At 42.7% G+C, this 19,910-nt stretch overlaps 1 protein-coding gene across 5 annotated transcripts in view; it reads right to left on the bottom strand.

Moving 5' to 3' along the window:
• tjp1a (tight junction protein 1a) overlaps positions 1-19,910 on the bottom strand; it is a 277,102-nt gene that overhangs the window by 186,967 nt on the left and 70,225 nt on the right. The window contains exon 1 of one of the 5 annotated variants that reach the window (XM_043680314.1): positions 14,506-14,766. The exons of the other annotated variants lie outside the window; for them this stretch is intronic. Coding sequence (XP_043536249.1) covers positions 14,506-14,538 — 33 coding nt within the window. The 5' untranslated portion in view covers positions 14,539-14,766. Of the gene's footprint in view, positions 1-14,505; positions 14,767-19,910 lie in introns of those variants that run through there. 5 annotated transcript variants of the gene reach the window in all.

The raw sequence follows: 19,910 nt of genomic DNA, 5'->3' as shown, positions 1-19,910 counted from the left end.
CACCCATTTTAGTACCCCTTCCCACCCCCAGTCCTGAAGGGTAACACTCGAAATGTCGACTTCTCCACCTCCTGATACTGTCTGCCTTATGTGCTTTCAGCCTCCTACTGTCGATGTTGGAGTACAGCATCTGCCGTTTTTTGTCCCTATGACTATTTCTGCAAACCTTGTGAATTAGGCTCCTTGAACTGCTTCCCCATTTTTTTTTTTAAAAACACCATTTATTTTGTGTATGTGTATGGGGTGGGAGGCTGATGGAATAATTTCACTTTTCTCACGTTATACTCCATTTGACAGATTTTAACCAATTCTTAACCAATCTATATATTTTTGTAGTTTCATGCCCTCTTCATAGCTCACTTTCTAACCTACCTTTGGTTTGTCAGCAGATTGGGAACCTATTATATTCTGTCATTCCATCTCTAATTTTTTTAAAAATTGGAAACAATTGAGGTCCCAGCACCAATCCCTGTGATACACCACTCATTACATCTCACCAACCCAAAACAGACTTATTTATACCTACTCTTTGCTTCATGTTAGCAGTCAATCTTCTATTCATGTCAATATGTTCCCCATACCAGAGCTTCAAGTTTTCATACAAACCTTTCATACGGCAGCTCAGCAAATGTCTTCTGGAAATCTAAGTATAGTACATGCATCAGTTCCCTTTTATTTGCAGCAGGAGTTTCACACTCAAAGAACACTGAGAGATTGGTCAAACATGACTTCACTTTCACAAAACCATGCTGACTCTGCCCAATCACCTGAATTTATTTATGTGCCCTCCTACAACTCTTTTCATAATTTTTAGCTTCTGACATTCCGTGTGACAGATGATAGGCTCTCTGACCTGCAGTTTCCTGCTTTCTGTCTCAATCGCTTTTTGAATAAAGGAGTGCCTTCATCATCTTTCAATCAATTGGGACCACCACAAATCAAGCAAGTTTTGTAAAATTAAAACCAATGCATCAATCTCAGTGCACTTCTTTGAAGATCCTAAGATGATGTCCATCAGGACCTAGGCACTTGTAAGCCCACAACTCCAATTTACTCTGTGCCACTTCTGTGGTTTTTTTTTAAAGTTCCTCTCGCCCTCCCACAACATTTTTCATTGGTTCTGGGATGATACTCGTATCCTCTGGAGTGCAAGCCAACACAAAATAACTATTCAGTTCATCTGCCATCTCCTTCTTGTCCATTAATTTTACAATCTCATTTCTATTGGACCAAGCCTGATTTTGTTAACTCAAATTAGAAGTAAAATATTGCAGAAGCTAGTAATCTGAAATAAAAACAGAAAATCTTGCAGAGAAGAGTCACATCAGGCTCAAAATGTTAACTGTTTCTCTTCAGACAAGTTTCTCTAGCATTTTCGCCAAATTCCTCCCATACTTCATTTTTCCCACTTTCCTTTTCTTGCTCCTCCAATTTTGAGCTGCCACCTGACTTTAAGCAACGATATGCTTTTTTAGTATGAACATATTAACATTTCTATTTAGCCAGAGATGATGGATCCGCCCCTCAGTAATTTTCTTATTGGAAAAGATATCTGTTCTGAAGCTGATCTTGGGGTCAAAAAGAACAGATAGGAACAGGTTTGACAATGGCAGTTCGGGTTTAGAGTTCAGGTCAGCAACCAAAGGAGTTGAAATGCAGTTCCTTAGGTGGTTTAATAAATTTCAATAAATTTTTAAAACTTCAGCTTTGTCAAAACAAAATTTATTCAGGGAAGATGCAATAACTAGTTAACATGGACAACTGTACTAGGGAAGAAGAAATGGTTATGCCTCTTAATAATGCCAAACACAATAAGATAAAATAAGATTGTTTGCAGAGGTTTGAGTATTAAAAAACACTTACGGCCTTTAGGATATGAAAACAAAAGGATATGACAGAATGCTGTGAAATCTGTTGCTCTGATATTTCAGCACATGGTCAAGTCACTAATCGTGCACCATTTTTAAAAGTTTTTCTTGAAGAAAGAGTGTGGGTAGGCATTCATTCTATCTTTCACTCTTTAAAGCCATATACATAACTATTAAGAGCAATGCAACTTCCCTGCTTTACAATACAGATTGACCACTTGGCAACGCCTCTTTCCAAATGACTTTTTTTGATGCTGTTAACTGTCAGGTTTCCTAGGTACACAACATTCTTGCTCAGTCCAGTTATTACCTCGTTGATCAGCCTAAGAAAAGCTGCTGGGGCATTAAGGAAAATGGATATGACCATGCTGTGACATAGGCTTTCCAGGAGAGACTTCACTCACTGTAGGGGTCATGGGGATTTGCCAGTATCTAGTTAACATGTTAATTTTGCTGAGGTTGCAAGAGTGACCCATCTTCTTGATGCAACCTTTGGTTTATAGAACAGACAGGGATGTTGTCATTACAGGAATCAGTCCTGGTCATACCATTTATTACAGCCTGAATGACTAGTGCATTGGATGTTCCAACTGCTTGGATGGGCTCAACTGTTTTATTGTTTAGTACGTGTGGAGTTTCCTGTCTGACCTGTACCAGTTTGTTGGGGCTCAGCTGGCAGTATTTTTGATAAGTGGACGCTATCCCATGTCCATGTCTTGGACCATTAGCGGGACAGACTCCAGTGGATTTCTTGAAGCAGCTGGCCTGCCAGATAGATATTCAAGTTAGATTGCATTACCTAAACTGTGGTCAGTAGCATTCAACTGGGAAAGCTGCCAGTCCTTCATTCTCAACTGATTCCCCTTGTTACCCTCTAACTGGCCATCCTCTCACAGGCACTCACCAGATGACTGTGCTGTGTTTAGTTCAGTTTCATCTGCACAAACATCTTTCGATGTGGTCACATGGTCAGTGGAACTTCAAGATTACTATCTTTCCCTGTTCTGTTGCTTTATGGAGGGATTGATCTCTAATCTGTCTTGTAACCTTTGGTTGTCCATCTCCCACTGCATTGCCTTTCAGTTCCTCAATTTGGTGAGGTATTTCCCACATCTCTATCTCTATTCTTGATCTTACTGTCCCTCCGCATCAGTGGACAGATGTTGCCTTGCCAGATCTCCTACTTATCCAGCCAGTGAGGGATTGTTCAGGACTTCCTGCATCCTTGCTTGTTCCATGTCATTCGGGACACCTTCACTACAGCGATCTGGCTAACCTCTGCTGTTGTTTTGTCCTTTTAAATCTCGATCAGACAGGTTCCTCCCCAGCACTGGGTCTATTTGGCAATCACCCAGGTCCCCATATAAAATTAAGAACAAGGCTTCAACAAGTTAGACCAATTACTCTTCCAGCAGGATAGTGTTAACCATGCAAGATGTGCTTCTTTGCTTTTAAAAAGGTGAGAAAATTTCCCCAAACTGTACCTGATTAGGAACCTTCATACTGCCACCTTGTTCTATGTATTAAATGCAGAAAGGAAATCTCATATAACCAGACCACCAACTTACACAACTGGATCTATCCCAGCTCCTTCTGACTCTTATAGGCTTTTTCTTCACCTTTGAGTTCCTGTGGACTCACTCCTGCCTCCTTTTAGCCCATCAGTCTCTGACTTATTTCCCTCAAACTCTAGTAGCTTTTCCCTATTTTTCAACATCTCTGCTTGAGCTGCTCAGGGTTCTCTCAGCACAATGCCCAGGTCCTTATCATGCCTTATCACTTCCCACAATAAGCCTAATTTTGATCTCATTTTGCATTTCCCTCTTCTTGGGCTTTTCATTTAATCTTCAACATCTGAGGTTGAAGGGCTCATTTTCTCTGCTCCTTTCCATATTATAGCACTTCTAAAATGAAAGTTCAGAATACAATTCATTAGTTCACAGTACCAAGAGTGCAACACATTTTTCTAGTTATGCAGCAGAATCAGTCAGAATGCTCACAACATTCAAGCATCTGGCACAATTAGGCATATACTTGAATTCTTTAGGATTTACATTCTATGACTCAACCAATGGTTCCAGTGCAGGCAATTAGCAGCTGAAAAAAAGAGAAGATACATTGTTAAGATTCCATCTATGTTAAATGTGATCATTATGTAGACATGGTTACAAGATGATCAAGGGCCCTTGAGAGACAGTAGTACTATCCCTGCATCTGAGCCAGGAGGCCTGGGCTCGAATTCCACCTGCTCAAAATGTGCATAATAACATCTTTGAACAGATGTATTTGAAAATATCTACAAGGAGATCAAAACTGGGAACAAAATATTCAAGGGTAAATGACTTTGAAATGATAGTCAGGAAGAAAAGGGTAGTGGAGTAACTTGGTTATTATGAGATGCAATAAGTACAAAGTAAGAAATGATCTTGGATAAGATAGCTAGTAATATAAAGGAAGATTGAGTTTCTTTAGATATATCAAGGGCAAAAGAGAGGCAAAAAGTGGACGTTGGGCTGCTGGAAAATGACACTGGAGAGACAGTAGTGGGGAACAAGGAAATGGCTGAGGAACTGAATAATTACTTTGTCAGTCTTCACTTAGGAAGACACGAGTAACATCCCAAAAATTCAAGGGAGTGAGGGGGCAGAGCTGAGTATGGTGGCCATTACGGAGAAGGTGCTAGAAAAAAAATGAATGGCCTGAAGGTGGATAAATCACCTGGACAAGATGGACGACACCCCAGAGTTTGAAGCCTCAGAGATAGTGGAGTCGTTGGTGATGATCTTTCAGAAATCGCTACAGTCATGCAGGGTCCCAGAGGACTGGAAAATCACTAACATGACACCTCGGTTTAAAAAGGAAATAAAGCAAAAGATGGAAAATTACAGACTGATTAGCTAAACCTCAGTCGTGGTTAATATCCTGGAATCGCAAAGGATGAGATTTTTGAATATTTGGAAGTGTATGGTAAAATAGGGCCAAGTCAGCATTGTTTCATCAAGGTAAATAATGCCTGACAATTCTGCTCGAATTCTTTGAGAAAGTAACGAGCAGGTTAGACAAAGGACAGCCAATGAACGTTATCGACCTGGACTTCAAGAAGGCCTTTGACAAGATGCTACACAGGAGGCTACTGCATAAGACTTGGGCCTATGGTGCCAGAACCAAGGTGTTAGCACGAATAGAAGCTTTGCTCTCTGGCAGAAAGCAGGGATAAAAGGGTCCTTCTCAGGGTGGCAGTTGACAAGTGGTGTTCCACAAGACTCAGTATTGAGACCACAACTTTTCACTTCATACATTAACGATCTAAATGAAGGAAGTGAGGGCATTCTGGCAACATTTGCAGGTGATACAAAGATAGGTAGAGGGACAGGTAGCATTGAAGAGAAGGGAGGCTGCAGAAGGATTTGGATAGGTTAGGAGAGTGGGCAAAGAAGTGGAAGATGGAGTACAACATTGAAAAATGTGAGGTCATGCACTTCCATAGGAAGACGACAGGCATGGACTATTTTCTAAATGGAGAAAAATTTCTGAAGTCTAACATGCAAAGAGACTTGGGAGTTCTAGTCCAGGATTCTCTCAAGGTAAACTTGTGGGTTGGGTCAGTAGGCAGAGAGGCAAATGCAGTGATGGCATTTATTTTGAGGGGACTTGAATATGAAAGCAGGGATGTACTTCCGAAGCTCTGATCAGACTATATTTAGAATATTGTGCTCATTTTTGGGCACCATATCTCAAGGAGGATGTACTGGCCCTGGAGCGTGTTCAGAGGAAGTTCATGAGAATGGTCCCAGGCTGGTACAATTGCAGCATTTAAGAGGCATTTGGATGGGTATATGAATAGGAAGGGTTTGGAGGGATATGGGCCGGGTGCTGGCAGGTGGGACTAGATTGGGTTGGGATATCTGGTCGGGACCGAAGGGTCTGTTTCCATGCTGTACATCTCTATGACTCTATACAGAATACTGAATGGCCTGTACAGAGTGGACGTTGGGAAGATGTTTCCATTGGTAAGACACACCAGGACCAGACAGCATAGCCTTAGAGGAAAGGGAAGACTTTTTAGAATGGAGATAAGAGGTTATTTCTTCAGCCAGAGAGTGGTGAATCTACAAAGTTCTTTGCTACAGACGGCTGTGGAGGCTAGGTCATTGAGTAAATTTAAGACCGAGATAGATAGGTTCTTAAGTATCAAGAGTTATGGGGAAAAAGTGGGAGAATGGCATTGAAAAACTTATCAGCCATGACTGAAGGGCAGAGCAGACGCAATGGGCTGAATGGCCTAATTTATACTCGAATGTCTTATGGTCTTAAGAAAAGATAGAATCCATATGAGCAGAGGTAAGAAATAACAAGGGAAGTCAACACTGGTGGGAGTAGTCTATAGGTACAGTAGCTGCATTACAGCAGAAAGAATAAACCACAAGATAATGACGACACGCAAAAAGAACTGTACATGGTTGACTTGAATCTTCAGTAGATTGAGAAAACCCAACTGACAGCAGTAGCCAGGTTTGTAGGTAACATAAAATAGGTGAGAAAGCAAGTAGTGAGTCTAACAGAATCAGAATCCCTACAGTGTGGAAACAGGCCACTTGGCCCAACAAGTCCACACCTACCCTCCGAAGAGTATCCCACCCAGACTCACTCCACTACCCTATTATCATATATTTACTCCTGACCAATACAACTTACCTCCACAGCCCTGAAAACTATGGGCAAATTTAGCTCGGCCAATTCACCTCACCTGCACGTCTTTTGATTGTGGGAGAAAACCAGAGCACCCAGAAGAAACCCACGCAGACACAGGGGGAACGTGCAAACTCCACACAGATAGACATTCACCCAAGGCAGGAATTGAAACCGGGTACTTGGTGCTGTGAGGCAGCAATGCTAACCACTCAGCTGCCTTGCCGCCCTGAGAATTTGCCAAAGAACATAGTTTAAGTGAATGAGCAAAACGTGGCAGATGGAATATAATTTTGAAAAATTGTATAATGCATTCTGGAGGAAAGATTGGAGGAGCTGATTACTACTTAAATGGAGAACAACTGCAAAAAAAAAGCATCTCCTGTGCATGAATCATAAAAATCTACCATAAAAGCTTTGCACGTAATGCAGTGAACAGATTGGTCCCCTTATCTTAGGAAAGATATATTTGCAATTTATACAGTCCAGACAAGGTTCACAAGGTTGATTCTATGTAGGGAGGGATTTTCTTATGAGGACAGGTGAATTAGGTTGGACCTATACTCATTGGACTTTAGACAAATGAGGGGTGAACTTATTGAAACATATACCATTAAGATGACTTGAAGGATCTGTTTCCAATGCTGTACATCTCTATGACTCTATGTGAAGGGGCAGTTTTCCCTTGTGGGAGAGTCTAGGACCCAAGGGACTATCCTCAGAAAACAGGGTCACTCACTTAATTCACAAGAGTTAATTCTCTCAGTAGGTAATAAACCTATTGAAATCTTTCCCACAAAGAGCTGCCAAGGCTAGGTCATTACAAATATTCAAGGCTGAGATAGACATTGTTAATCAGTAAAATGAATCAAGGGTTATGGGTAGAAGGCAGGAATGTGGAGTTGAGGATTATTAGATCTATTTGAAAACAGATCCTTCATAGGTAGCTAGTGGGGCAGGATACACGGGGCACAGAATGTATGAGAAAGATCAGTGTCATACAACTAAGGCGATGTATTAGACAAACCTAGATGGCTGTTAAGTCTGTAATCACTTAGAACAGTGATGCAGGTTTTGATTGATTAATATGTAAACCCTAGAATTTACTGCCCAAGATAACTTAAGGTTTTATCAGTATAAAAACCAAAAGGTGACAACTCAGTTCAATGCATTAAATGCCAAGTTAGAGTCTGCCTTGTTCCAGTCTGGAGTCAGACTGTGGCACTAACTACCTGACATAGGAGCAGCGCTCCAAAAGCTTGTATTTTCAAATAAACCTGTTGGACTATAACCTGGTGTCACGTGACATCTGAATTTGTCCACCCTAGTCCAACACCTGCACCTCCACATCATGATTATCAGATCAGTTGTGATCTCATTGAATGGCAGAGTCGATGGGCTGAAAGGCCTACTTGAACTCATATTTTCTATGTTTCAACGAGGTGAGAAAGTGTGGAGGTGTTCACTGTGACAAAACCTTTAAAAACTAATTACATATGAATATACACAATATTATGCTTTAGTTATTCAAATATTGGTGAGATCACACCTCAGTTTTGGTCCCTTTATTGGAGTTGGTGTTTGCTTCCATTTCCAGGCACACACTGATAATATTAACAGCATTAACACCCAATGCCAGAGCTTTATTTCATTGTCTTGAGAGACAGGTTGATGTAGAGCAGATCATTTGAAATATCTAATTACGCATTTGGAATAATTATATATTTCCATACAGTAGAATTCAAGAGTTAGAAATTCAAACAAACACGAAGGCACAAAATAATTTTGACCTTTAAAGTAGTTGCAACATTCATTGCACAAAACAGTTTACTCAGCAGAAAACTGTTTTGATTGCAAATGCTTCCGCTAAACATTTTCAAAATCCTTCCAACAAATCACTACAACTGCACTTTCTAAATTCCAACCAATAAACTTTTGTTCTCCATTCATCATTCATCATCTCCATTGACCATTTGGTCAATTCAGAGTACAGCCCGCATCTTAGGTGACTGAAAGTTAAGGGGCACAAACTTCAGCTTTCTGGCAGAGAAACTATTAACCTATACATCAACAGATTTCAAGTGATAATAAAAACAGTAAATGTTGAAGAAATACACAGCAAGGCATTTAGCATCTATCTCACTGATGTTTCATGTCTGTGACTTCTCAACAAGTCAGTCAACTGTTTCCACTATTGCTGCCTTGCCTGCTGACTATTTCCAGTATCTTCTGCTTTCATTTTATATCTCCAGCATTTGCAGTATTATGCTATCTCAACAGATTATGATTTAAATCTCCCCCTCTCATAAATTATACCGGGGAGCAAAGATAACATGCAGGTTATCTTCACTATTGAGCATCTCCTTTAACCCCATTCTCTCCAATGAACAAAAAGAACTCAATTTGCTTTATATTTCAGAGTAAGGTAATGCTTACAACTTCACTCTAGGTTTATCTCACTTCAATTTGTTCTAAGATTTAAACCTCCCTAAAGCCATCACTTTGGACGCTACTCATGACCCTCATTCTTGACCCCACAACTGCTTTTCTGCAGCCTTTGATATCATTACCTAAAGTTCAACTTTCCCCATTTAGCTTCTTTGCCTCACATCAGCTGTTAGGCAGATAATCTTTCGCTGACCATTTTGCCCATGATCCCATGACTTCCTGAGCCAGTGGACATTTGTTCTAGGTGCCTCTCCACCTTGCATGCTACTACTTGGTAAGATCATCCACAAATGAGGTCAAATCACAGCCAGTTCCAATTCTCTTAATCTCTCCACTACCACCATATTCTCTCCATCACAAAGACACTTACTTTTATCACCATAATTTCATGCATTCTTAACACAGACTGCATTTATCTGCAGCTGAGGTCCTGATTTATTGCATCCAAATTTTACTATTCCAAGGCTCAGCTGTCTGGCTTTTCATCCTCTACTCTTGTAAAATATTAAATTCACCTTGTTCAAAACATAGCTGCCAACATCGACTCCTGGATACTATAACCCCAAAGCTAGAATTTGATTCCTGTGATTGCTTCACAGTTCCAGTCTCTGCAAGCCCTCTTATCTACTTTCCCTATGAAATATTCCATGCCACTGACTTTGACCTTAGGTGTACTCTCTTCAGCGCATGCTGATGCCAAAAGAACTGGCCAAGACCCTTCTGGAATTCTCAAACTCCTCTGCCGCAACGCATTGCTTGTGAAGGACCTCCATAAAATTCACTTTTTTTGACAAAGCTACTGGTTTGAAATTTGTGTCACAGATCGGCAGGATGGTTCAGGCATTTAACACACTTGTCAATTGCTCAGATCTTTGAGCATAGCAGTCAGGACATCATGTTGAGGTTGTTACAGGACATTGGTGAGGCCTCTTCTGGAGTACTGTGTGCAATTCTGGTTGCCCTGCAAGGATGTTATAAAACTGGAGAAAGTTCAGAAAAGATTCACCAGGATATTGCCAGGAATGGAGGGTTCGAGTTATAAAAATAACCTGGATAGGCTGGGACTTTTTCACTGAAGCATAATAGGTTGAGGGTTGACCTTCTAGAGGTTTATAAAACCATAGGGGCATAAGGGGAACAGCAAGGGTCTTTTCCCCTGGCTGGGCAAGTTCAAAACCGGAGGACTTTTTTTTATTAAGATAAGAAAAGGATGTAAAAGGCAATATTATTTTTTACGCAGAGTGCATTATGTGCAACGAACCACCAGAGGAAGTCATACAATTACAGCAGTTAAAAAACATTTAGATAAGTACATGAATGGGATATAGACCAAACATATGCAAGTGGGACTAGTTCAGCTTGGAAAATGGTCAGTGTAGACTAGTTAGACTGAAAGGTCTGTTTCCATGTTGTCTTATTCTATGACTATCTGACTAACTTCGCCTGCTTTGTTCTTGCCTTGTTTTGTCTGGGAATGTTTTCCTTCATTAGAAGCCGCATAAAAATCAGTTGTCGCCATTGTGTAAAACTATAAAATTCAACAATTACAGGAAATGACACCAAAAACTGAAACAATCTCAGTTTCACTCACTATACTCAGCTTTGACACATAAGTAGGGACTATGCAGTTTTACAGGAGGTTGCCAGAATTACTGAATGCAATCAGTCCCAAATGCAAGCATCAGTCCTAAAGGACAAGGGCTGAAATATATTGTTTCGAGATCAGTGTTGCAAAGGTTCATAAAACTGACTTCCCTGAAATCGACAACATTAAAAAGAGAGTAATTTGGCACATTTACCACTACCAGACAGGAGGCTGAAAAATAATTAAATAACTATGTAATACAATTGAGATTCTGTGAGACATCTATTTGGTTTGCTATCTTGTCCAGACTGAATCAAAGCCTCTCCTCTCCAATTAATTACACCGATTTTAATTGCAATTAACCTCAGCAGTCTTCAACTTAGTTTCTCGTGGGCAGTCCAAAACTGTAATGTTGCGACTCATCATACAGCAAAAACAGGAAACCTGCATTCTTCTAGGACTCGAAGGAGAAACAAGTAAAACAAAAGATGTATTCTGGGGAGAATCAATGTAAGTTCACTCTGCACCAGCCAAGTTATTCCTGACTTGGTGACCGAGTATATTTTTCCTTAAAATACGTTACTCTCAAAGCTGGATAAATCCCCAAGACTTGATCAGATGTACCTCAGAATTCTGTGGGAAGCTAGGGAAGTGATTGCTGGGCCCGTTGTGGAGATATTTCTATCAATAGTCACAGGCAAGATGCCAGATGACTGGAGGTTGACTAATGTGGTTCCACTACTTAAAAAAGATGGTAAGGAAAAGCCAGGGAATTGTAGATCAGTGAGCCTGATGTCAGTGGTGGGCAAGTTGTTGGATAGAATCCTGAAGGACAGGATAGTCAGCATGCTGTGTGCGTGGGAAATAATGTCTCACAATTTAATTGAGTTTGTTGATATAAAAGAGGATTGATGAGAGCAGAGCTGTCAAAGTGATCTATAGGGACTTCAGTAAGGCGTCTGACAAGATTCCTCATGAGACCGGTTAGTAAGGTTAGATCAAGTGGAGTAGAGGATGAACTAGCCATTTGGATATAGGACTGGCTCAAAGGTAGAAGACAGAGGGGGGTGGTGGAGAGCTGCTTTTCATACTGAAGGCCTGTTACCAGTGGAGTGCCACAAGGATCGCTGCTGGTTTAATTACTTTTCGTAATTTATACAAGTGATTTGGATGTGAACATAGGCAATATAGTTAGTAAGCGGCACGGTGGCACAGTGGTTAGCACTGCTGCCTCACAGCGCCAGAGACCCGGGTTCAATTCCCGCCTCAGGCGACTGACTCTGTGGAGTTTGCACGTTCTCCCAGTGTCTGCGTGGGTTTCCTCTGGGTGCTCCGGTTTCCTACCACAGTCCAAAGATGTGCAGGTCAGGTGAATTGGCCATGCTAAATTGCCTGTAGTGTTAGGTATGGGGTAAATGTAGGGGTATGGGTGGGTTGCGCTTCGGCGGGTCGGTGTGGACTTGTTGGGCGGAAGGGCCTGTTTCCACACTGTAATGTAATCTAATCTAAGTTTGCAGATGACACCAAAATTGGAGGTGTAGTGGACAGCAACAAAAAAAGTTACCTCAGAGTACAGCAGGATTTTGATCAGGTGGGCCAACGGGCTGAGGAGTAGCAGATGAAGTTTAATTTCGATAAATACAAGATGAAGCATTTTGGAAAAGCAAATCAAAGTAGGACTTATACACTTAATGGTTAGGTCCTGGAGAGTGTTGCTGAACAAAGAGACCTTGGACTGCAGGTTCATAGCTCCTTGAAACTGGAGTCCCAGGTACATAGGATAGTGAAGGCGGCGTTTGGCATGCTTTCCTTTTTCAGTCAGAGCATTGAGTATAAGAGTTGGGAGGTCATGCTGCGGCTGTACAGGACATCGGGTAGGTCATTTTTGGAATATTGTGTGCAACTCTGGTTTCCTTCCTGCCGGATATAAAACTTGAAAGGGTTCAGAAAGGATTTTGCCAGGGTTGGAGGATCTGAGCTATTGGGAGAGGCTGAATAGGCTGGGGGTGTATTCCCTGGAGTGTCAGAGGCTGAGGGGTGACCTTATAGAAGTTTATAAATCATGGAGGGCACAGATAGGATAAATAGACAAGGTATTTTCCCTGGGGTGGGGGAGTCCGGAACTAGAGGGCATAGGTTTAGGGTGAGAGGGGAAGATATAAAGAGAACCCAAGGGGCATTTTTTTCACGCAGAGGGTGGTGCATGTATGGAATGAGCTGCCAGAGGAAATGGTGGAGGCTGGTTCAATTACAACATTTAAAAGGCATCTGGATAGCTACATGAATAGGAAGGTTTTAGAGGGATATGGACGAAGTACTAGCAAATGGGACTAGATTAGGATATCTGGTCAGCACAGACGAGTTAGACCAAAGGGTCTGTTTCCATCCTGGACATCTCTATGACTCTAAGTCTCAGCTTATGCCACCCACTTCGGCAACTCAAGTCTGCTGTGCTCTTCATCCATCACATTTTCCAAAATTCTTCAATATGGTTACATCTCTCAAATAAAAGCTAAGTATTGTGAATGTTAGAGCATTCATTCAGAAGAGACCTATCAACTTGAAACATGAACTTGGGTTTCTCAAACCACAGATGCTGTCAAAACCCGAATTTATCCAACACTTGGCTTTTATTGCCATATCTCTCCCTATTTTCAATTCAAGATCTCTCTTTGTTTGTACAGTACCATCTTAAAGAATGTTATAGAAGTGTCAGTTGATGCACATGGAACAAAGGCATGTGTTTATTTTCCACTGCCTATCTGTGCAGAACGATCAATTTTCACATGCTCCCACCTCGCGAAAAGAATCTGCAAACACAGAAACTTAACAAGAAGTATCAGACTTAACTATAACCGTTCACTCCTAAAATACTGAGCTCAAATCAATCCTTCAAGTCAGTTAAACAAAGTTTGATTACTTTCCTACGGAGACTATACTTTTCCAGTTCAAAATGGAATTACTAAGAATGTATTGACCATGCAAGATCTGAGCACTTAAAGACATTTGTTGAGTTTAATAAAAAGATAGCACCAGCAAAATTGTGTTCAGCTGTCATCGAGTTCAATTCAAGGTACGCACAGTACAAATACAAACTAGCTTAGATATGTGCTTTTGTAGCCACATCTTGATGGAAACTCAATACATCGACTACTAGTTTCATGACGACTTAGGTAGCAGCAGAAATATTTGTTGCACCCTTTCTCCTCTAGCGCATACCATAAAGTTTCATCATCGAAGTGAAACCAGACCTCACTAGAGGACAATGGTGCCCTGTCCAAACGCCTTCCTACAAATAAGAAGCCAACTTACTAAACATCACTGACCTCTAAAACATCCGGAAAGACTATTTAAGTTCAAGCAGCAAAGTGAACATTTGTAAACCATTACATTGGCGATACCTGGACCCAGCAATATCATTCGACGTTGAGAGCAGTAAACGAGAGATGACAAGAAACTCGACCCGGAGTTAAGTTGCAGTTAATGCATCTCAATTCCCTTATCATTGGTCCACCCCGTTGTACAGCCTGACCAAAGTGGCCGTGTCCCTGGCGTACCCTCCGCTAAACTGCACCCCATTCCCCAGACTTTCCCTCAACCATAAACTCCTCCAGTGTCAGAGCAGGATTCCGCCAGAGCCCGGTGGGAACAACCCAGTACCTGTCGCGTCGACAGGGACTCACCATCACTCTCCTTTCACTGACCTCCTCACTTCCAACTCCCCCAACCAACTACACTCACTTCCACTAACTTTTCCCCATCTCTCTCCCACTTTCCTCCCCGATCCCTTCCACTCCCACAAATCTCCCTCTGTCTTTCTCCTAACCAATCTCCTCCTACCTCTTTCCTCCCCCCTCCTCTCGCTCTCTCTCTCTCTCTTCCCCTCACACGCCACCCTCGCCCCCCACCCCATACCTTGCCCACTACTCCGGCCGCCCGGGCGGACATCTTGTTTTCGCAGTTCTCTAAGGGAAAAGCACGAATGCTGGCCTCGGTCAGCAATGCTGCTCCGGCTCACAGACTGCAGGCGGGCATCCTTGTGCGATAGTGAAAGAGCCACTCAGCTGGGACAATCCCCGTGTCTACTAGGCTCCAAACTGCTATCCTCTCGAACTCCGGCGGCCGGTTCCACGGGCACAAAACAACAAGGCCGCGAGGCTCCCGGCACTGACCAATAGGAGCGCTCCCGGCCCGTCATCTGGTCACGCCCCACGCTGATTGAAGGCGGTGGGGACGGGGCGGGGCCAGTGTCCCCGCGCTGATTTACCGCGGGGGGAGGTGGGAAAGTATTCCCCCCGCGCTGATTGACGGCGGAGAGGGGCGGGGTAGTGTTCACGCGCTGACTTACCGCGGGGGGAGGTGGGAAAGTGTTCCCCTCGCGCGGGGGTGTGGGGGAAAGAGTAACCGCCCTGATTGACGTTGGTGGGGTGAGGCCGGGGCCTCTGTCCCTGTGCTGCGGCTTCGGGCTCGGGTATGTAATTTCGGGATTAAAACTCCTAAATCGGTAATGGAGTTCCGGGCTCGGTCTCCTGCTTCACCTCCGAGTTCTATCTCCAGGGATTGTGAACATACACCCCGTGAATCCTCTGAGCTTCCGAGAATCCTATCATTCATTGTTTTCTTACTGCTTGCAAAAAGCCTCATTTCACATTTATCAGCGTTAAATTCCATCTGAGCAATCCATTTATGTCCTCCTTTTGTGACCTAAGACCTTCTTCTGCACTGTCAACCACCGGCCAACCAACCTTTGTGTCATCCGCAACCTTACTTATTACTAGCACTTCCACATCTCCACAACTACATCTACTGTATTATCCTCATCTTCACACCTGGTCACCTCCCCAAAACATTCAATCAAATTTCTAGGATAACATGAAGAGAAAGTGAGGTCTGCAGATGCTGGACATCAGAGATGGAAATGTGTTACTGGAGAAGCGCAGCAGGTCAGGCAGCATCCAGGGAGCAGGAGAATCGACGTTTCGGGCATTAGCCCGAAGCCGCAGCACAGGGACAGAGGCCCCGGCCTCACCCCACCAACGTCAATCAGGGCGGATACTCTTTCCCCCACACCCCCGCGCGAGGGGAACACTTTCCCACCTCCCCCCGCGGTAAGTCAGCGCGTGAAGAAGGGCTAATGCCCGAAACGTCGATTCTCCTGTTCCCTAGATGCTGCCTGACCTGCTGCGCTTCTCCAGCAACACATTTCCATCTCTTCTAGGATAACATATTTGACAAAGCCATGCTGGCTATCCCTGATCAAATCTTGCCTCTATAAGTAGAGATTAATTCTCTCCTTCAGCATTTTATCAAATTGTTTCACTACCACTTCTATGAGACTCTGCCATGTTCTCTATGACAGCTGACTGGCCTGCAGCTTCCTATCTTCCTTCTTTCTTTAACAGAGCTGTCTGGTTCACAATCTTTCAATTTGGGACTTTTTCAGAAAAACGATTTTTTTTTTCAAAATTCAAATTCAGTATTCACACTGGAAAAGGACAATGTTGTCGAGGAGAATACTGAGATACAGGCTACCACACTAGACAGGATTGAGATTATCAAGGAGGAGGTTTTAGCAATTCTGGAAAGTGTGAAAATAGATAAGTCCCCTGTGCTGGATGGGATACATCCTAGGATTCTCTGGGAAGCCAGGGTGGAGATTGCAAGCCTTTGACTTTGATCTTTATGTTATCATTGTGTACAGGAATAATGCCAGAAGATTGGAGGATAGCAAATGTTGTCCCCTTGTTCAAGAAGGGGAGTAGAGACAACCCAGGTAATTATAGACCAGTGAGCCGTACTTCAGTTGTGGATAAAGTGTTAGAAAAAGTCTTAGAATTTATAATCGTTTAGAAAGGAATAAGTTGATTAGGGATCGTCAACACGGTTTTCTGAAGGGTAGGTTATGCCTCACAACCTTAATGAGTTTTTTGAGAAGGTGACCAAACAGTTGGATGAGGGTAAAGCAGTTGATGTGGTGTATATGGACTTCAGTAAGGAGTTTGATTAGGTTCCTCATAGTAGGCTATTGTATAAAATACAGAGGCATGGGATTGAGGTGATTCAGTAGTTTGGATCAGAAATTGGCTAGCTGAAAGAAGACAGAGGTTAGTGGTTGCTGGGAAATGTTCATCTGGAGTCCAGTTACTAGTGGTGTACCACAAGGATCTGTTTTAGGGCCACTGCTGTTTGTCATTTTTATAAATGACCTAGGAGAGGACGTAGAAGAATGGGTTAGTAAATTTGCAGATGACACTAAGGTTGGTGGAGTTGTGGATAGTGCTGAAGGATGTTGCAAGTTACAGAGGGACACAGATAAGCTGCAGAGCTGGGCTGAGAGGTAGCAAATAGAGTTTAATGCGGAAAAGTGTGAAGTGATTCACTTTGGAAGGAGCAACAGGAATAAAGAGTATTGGGCTAATGGTAAGATTCTTGGTAATGTAGATGAGCAGACAGATCTCAGTGTCCATTTACTTAGATCCCTGGAAGTTGCCATTCACGTTGATAGGGTAGTTAAGAGGGCATATGGTGTGTTAGCTTTTATTGGTAGAGGGATTGAGTTTCGGAGCCAAGAGGTCATGTTGCAACTATACAAAACTTTAGTGCAGCCGCACCTGGAGTATTGCGTACAGTTCTGAAAGGATGTGAAAGCTTTGTCAAGGATTCAGAGGAGATTTACTAGGATGTTGCCGAGTATGCAGGAAAAGCTGAGGGACTTGAGACTGTTTTTGTTAGAGAGAAGAAGGTTGAGAGGTGACTTAATTGAAACATATAAGATAATCAGAGTGTTAGGGTGGACAGTGAGAACCTTTTTTCTCGGATAATGATGGCTGGCACGAGGGGACATAGCTTTAAATTGAGCGGTGATAGATAAAGGACAGATGTCAGAGGTAGTTTCTTTACTCAGAGTAGTAGGAGCATGGAATATCCTGCCTGCAACAGTAGACTTGCCAACTTTTAGATTAGATTACATTACATTACAGTGTGGAAACAGGCCCTTCGGCCCAACAAGTCCACACCGACACGCCGAAGCGCAACCCACCCATACCCCTACATTTACCCCTTACCTCACACTACGGCCAATTTAGCATAGCCAATTCACCTGACCTGCACATCTTTGGACTGTGGGAGGAAACCGGAGCACCTGGAGGAAATCCACGCAGACACGGGGAGAACGTGCAAACTCCACACAGTCAGTCGCCTGAGTCGGGAATTGAACCCGGGTCTCTGGCACTGTGAGGCAACAGTGCTAACCACCGTGCCACCCACCTTTTAAGGGCATTTAAATGGTCATTGGATGAACATATGGATGAAAATGGAATAGTGTATGTTAGATGCGCTTCAGATTGGTTTCACAGGTCGGCGCAACATCAAGAGCTAAAGGACCTGTACTGCGCTGTAATCTTCTATGTTCTCATACATTTATTTTTTTCAGAAGCCACTTCTTTTAAAATCTTTGAATGAAGCCCATCAGGAGCAGGGGACTTGTGCTTGTTTAGTTCCAATAATTTCATTATCACCCTTTCCCTAGCAATGTTAATTATTTTAAGTTCTTTGCTCTTTTTCACCTTTTGATTTACAATTATTTCTAAGATTTTATTTGTAAACTCTGCAGTGAAGACAGATGCAAAATTTATGATGAATTCATCTTCCACTTGCTTATTCTCCATCATTAATTCCCCAGACCTGTTGAACTTCTGTTTTATATTTATTCTCTTGTACTCCCAAAAAATTATCTCTCCTCATTATTCTTTTAGTCATTGTTGCTTCTTTTTTACATCACATAGAAATGTACAAAATAGAAACAAGGGAGATCAGAAACAAAAACAAAAATTGCTGGAAAAACTCAGCAGGTCTAACAGCAGTTGTGGAAAGAAAGCAGAGTTAACATTTTGAGTCCAGTGGCCCTTCTTCAGAACTGATGATAGCAAGGAAAAGTTTAGTATTTATACAGAAGATGAAGTGGTGGAGTGGGGAGGAGTAAGTGATGAGTGGATATAGAACCCAACGGGATTGAGAAAATCAGCTGAACAAACAAAGGATGGGTTAAAGGTTAGCCTGGGAGAATGAATAGCTGCTAATGTGGACTATTACTAGTTAACAATAGGTTGTGTGCGCGGTGGCAGCACAAGTGATGACAAGGAGAAATTGAAGACTGCAGGTGCTGGAGACCAGAGTTGAATAGTGTGACACTGGAAAAGCACAGCAGGTCAGGCAGCATCTGATGAGCAAGATAACCGACATTTCAGACATAAGCACCTGATGACAGGCCTATGCCTGAAACATCAATTCTTCTGCTCCTCGGATGCTGCCTGACCTGCTGTGCTTTTTCAGTCCCACATTTTTCGATGTGATGACAAAGCCTGGTGTGTGGGGGTTGGGTAAGGATGTGGCCCTAAAATCTTTTAATTTGATATTGAGTTCAGAATGCTGTGAAGTTCCCAAGCACAAATTGAGGCGTCGTTCTTACAGCTCACACTGAGCTTTGCTGGAGCACTGCAGCAAGCCTGAGACAGAGACCTTGGCCAGGGAAGATGGTGGTGTGTTGAAGTGGCAGGCAACTGGTAGTTTAGGGTCATTTTGGCAGACAGACCAGAGGTGTACTGCAAAATGGTTACCCAGTCTGCATTTCTTTTCCCAATGTAAAAGAATTGTGAACAGTGAATACAGTAGACTAGATTGATGAAACGCAGGTAAAGTGCTGCTTCACTGGAAAGGTGTGTTTGGATCTTCAGTAGTGAGGAGGGAGTAAGCAAATGGCCAAGTGTTATTCCTTATGTGATTGCAGGGGAAAGTGCCCTGGGGCTGTGGGTACGTGTTGGGAGTGCAGAAAGAGTGCACCATAGTGTCCTGGAGGGAATGGTCCCTGTGGAAGGCTGACAATGGAAGGGAAGGGACTACGTATCTGGAGATGGCATTCTGCTGGAGATGGTGAAAATGACAACTAATGATCCTGCAAATTTGGATATTGATGGGATGATTGGTGAAAACAAGGGGGACAGTGTCGCTGTTGTGGGAAGGAGAGAGAGGAGGTGACGGCCGAAATTCAGGAGATTGTTCAGCTCAGGAGGTCCATTTGGCTTATCAAACCTGCTGTGCCGTTAAATAAGATAATGGCAGATCTTCTATTGCAGTGGCATTTTCCTATATTATCCATATATGTCATGATGTCTATAAGAACTATTCTGACTTATCTCTGACCTACCACTAGTCGTCTTGAAATTGTATTCTTTCTCTTTCAACTAGATACTTTCTTAAAGTATTTCCTGAGTTGGCGATAGATGGTGCATTCTAACCTTCAAATTTTTCTGACTGGAATGTAT

The sequence above is a fragment of the Chiloscyllium plagiosum genome, chromosome 40 (genome assembly GCF_004010195.1).
Source record: "Chiloscyllium plagiosum isolate BGI_BamShark_2017 chromosome 40, ASM401019v2, whole genome shotgun sequence".
In the NCBI taxonomy this organism is placed as follows: domain Eukaryota; kingdom Metazoa; phylum Chordata; class Chondrichthyes; order Orectolobiformes; family Hemiscylliidae; genus Chiloscyllium; species Chiloscyllium plagiosum.
The sequence above is the reverse complement of the archived record's forward strand: the minus strand, read 5'-3'. Positions and strand labels throughout refer to the sequence as shown.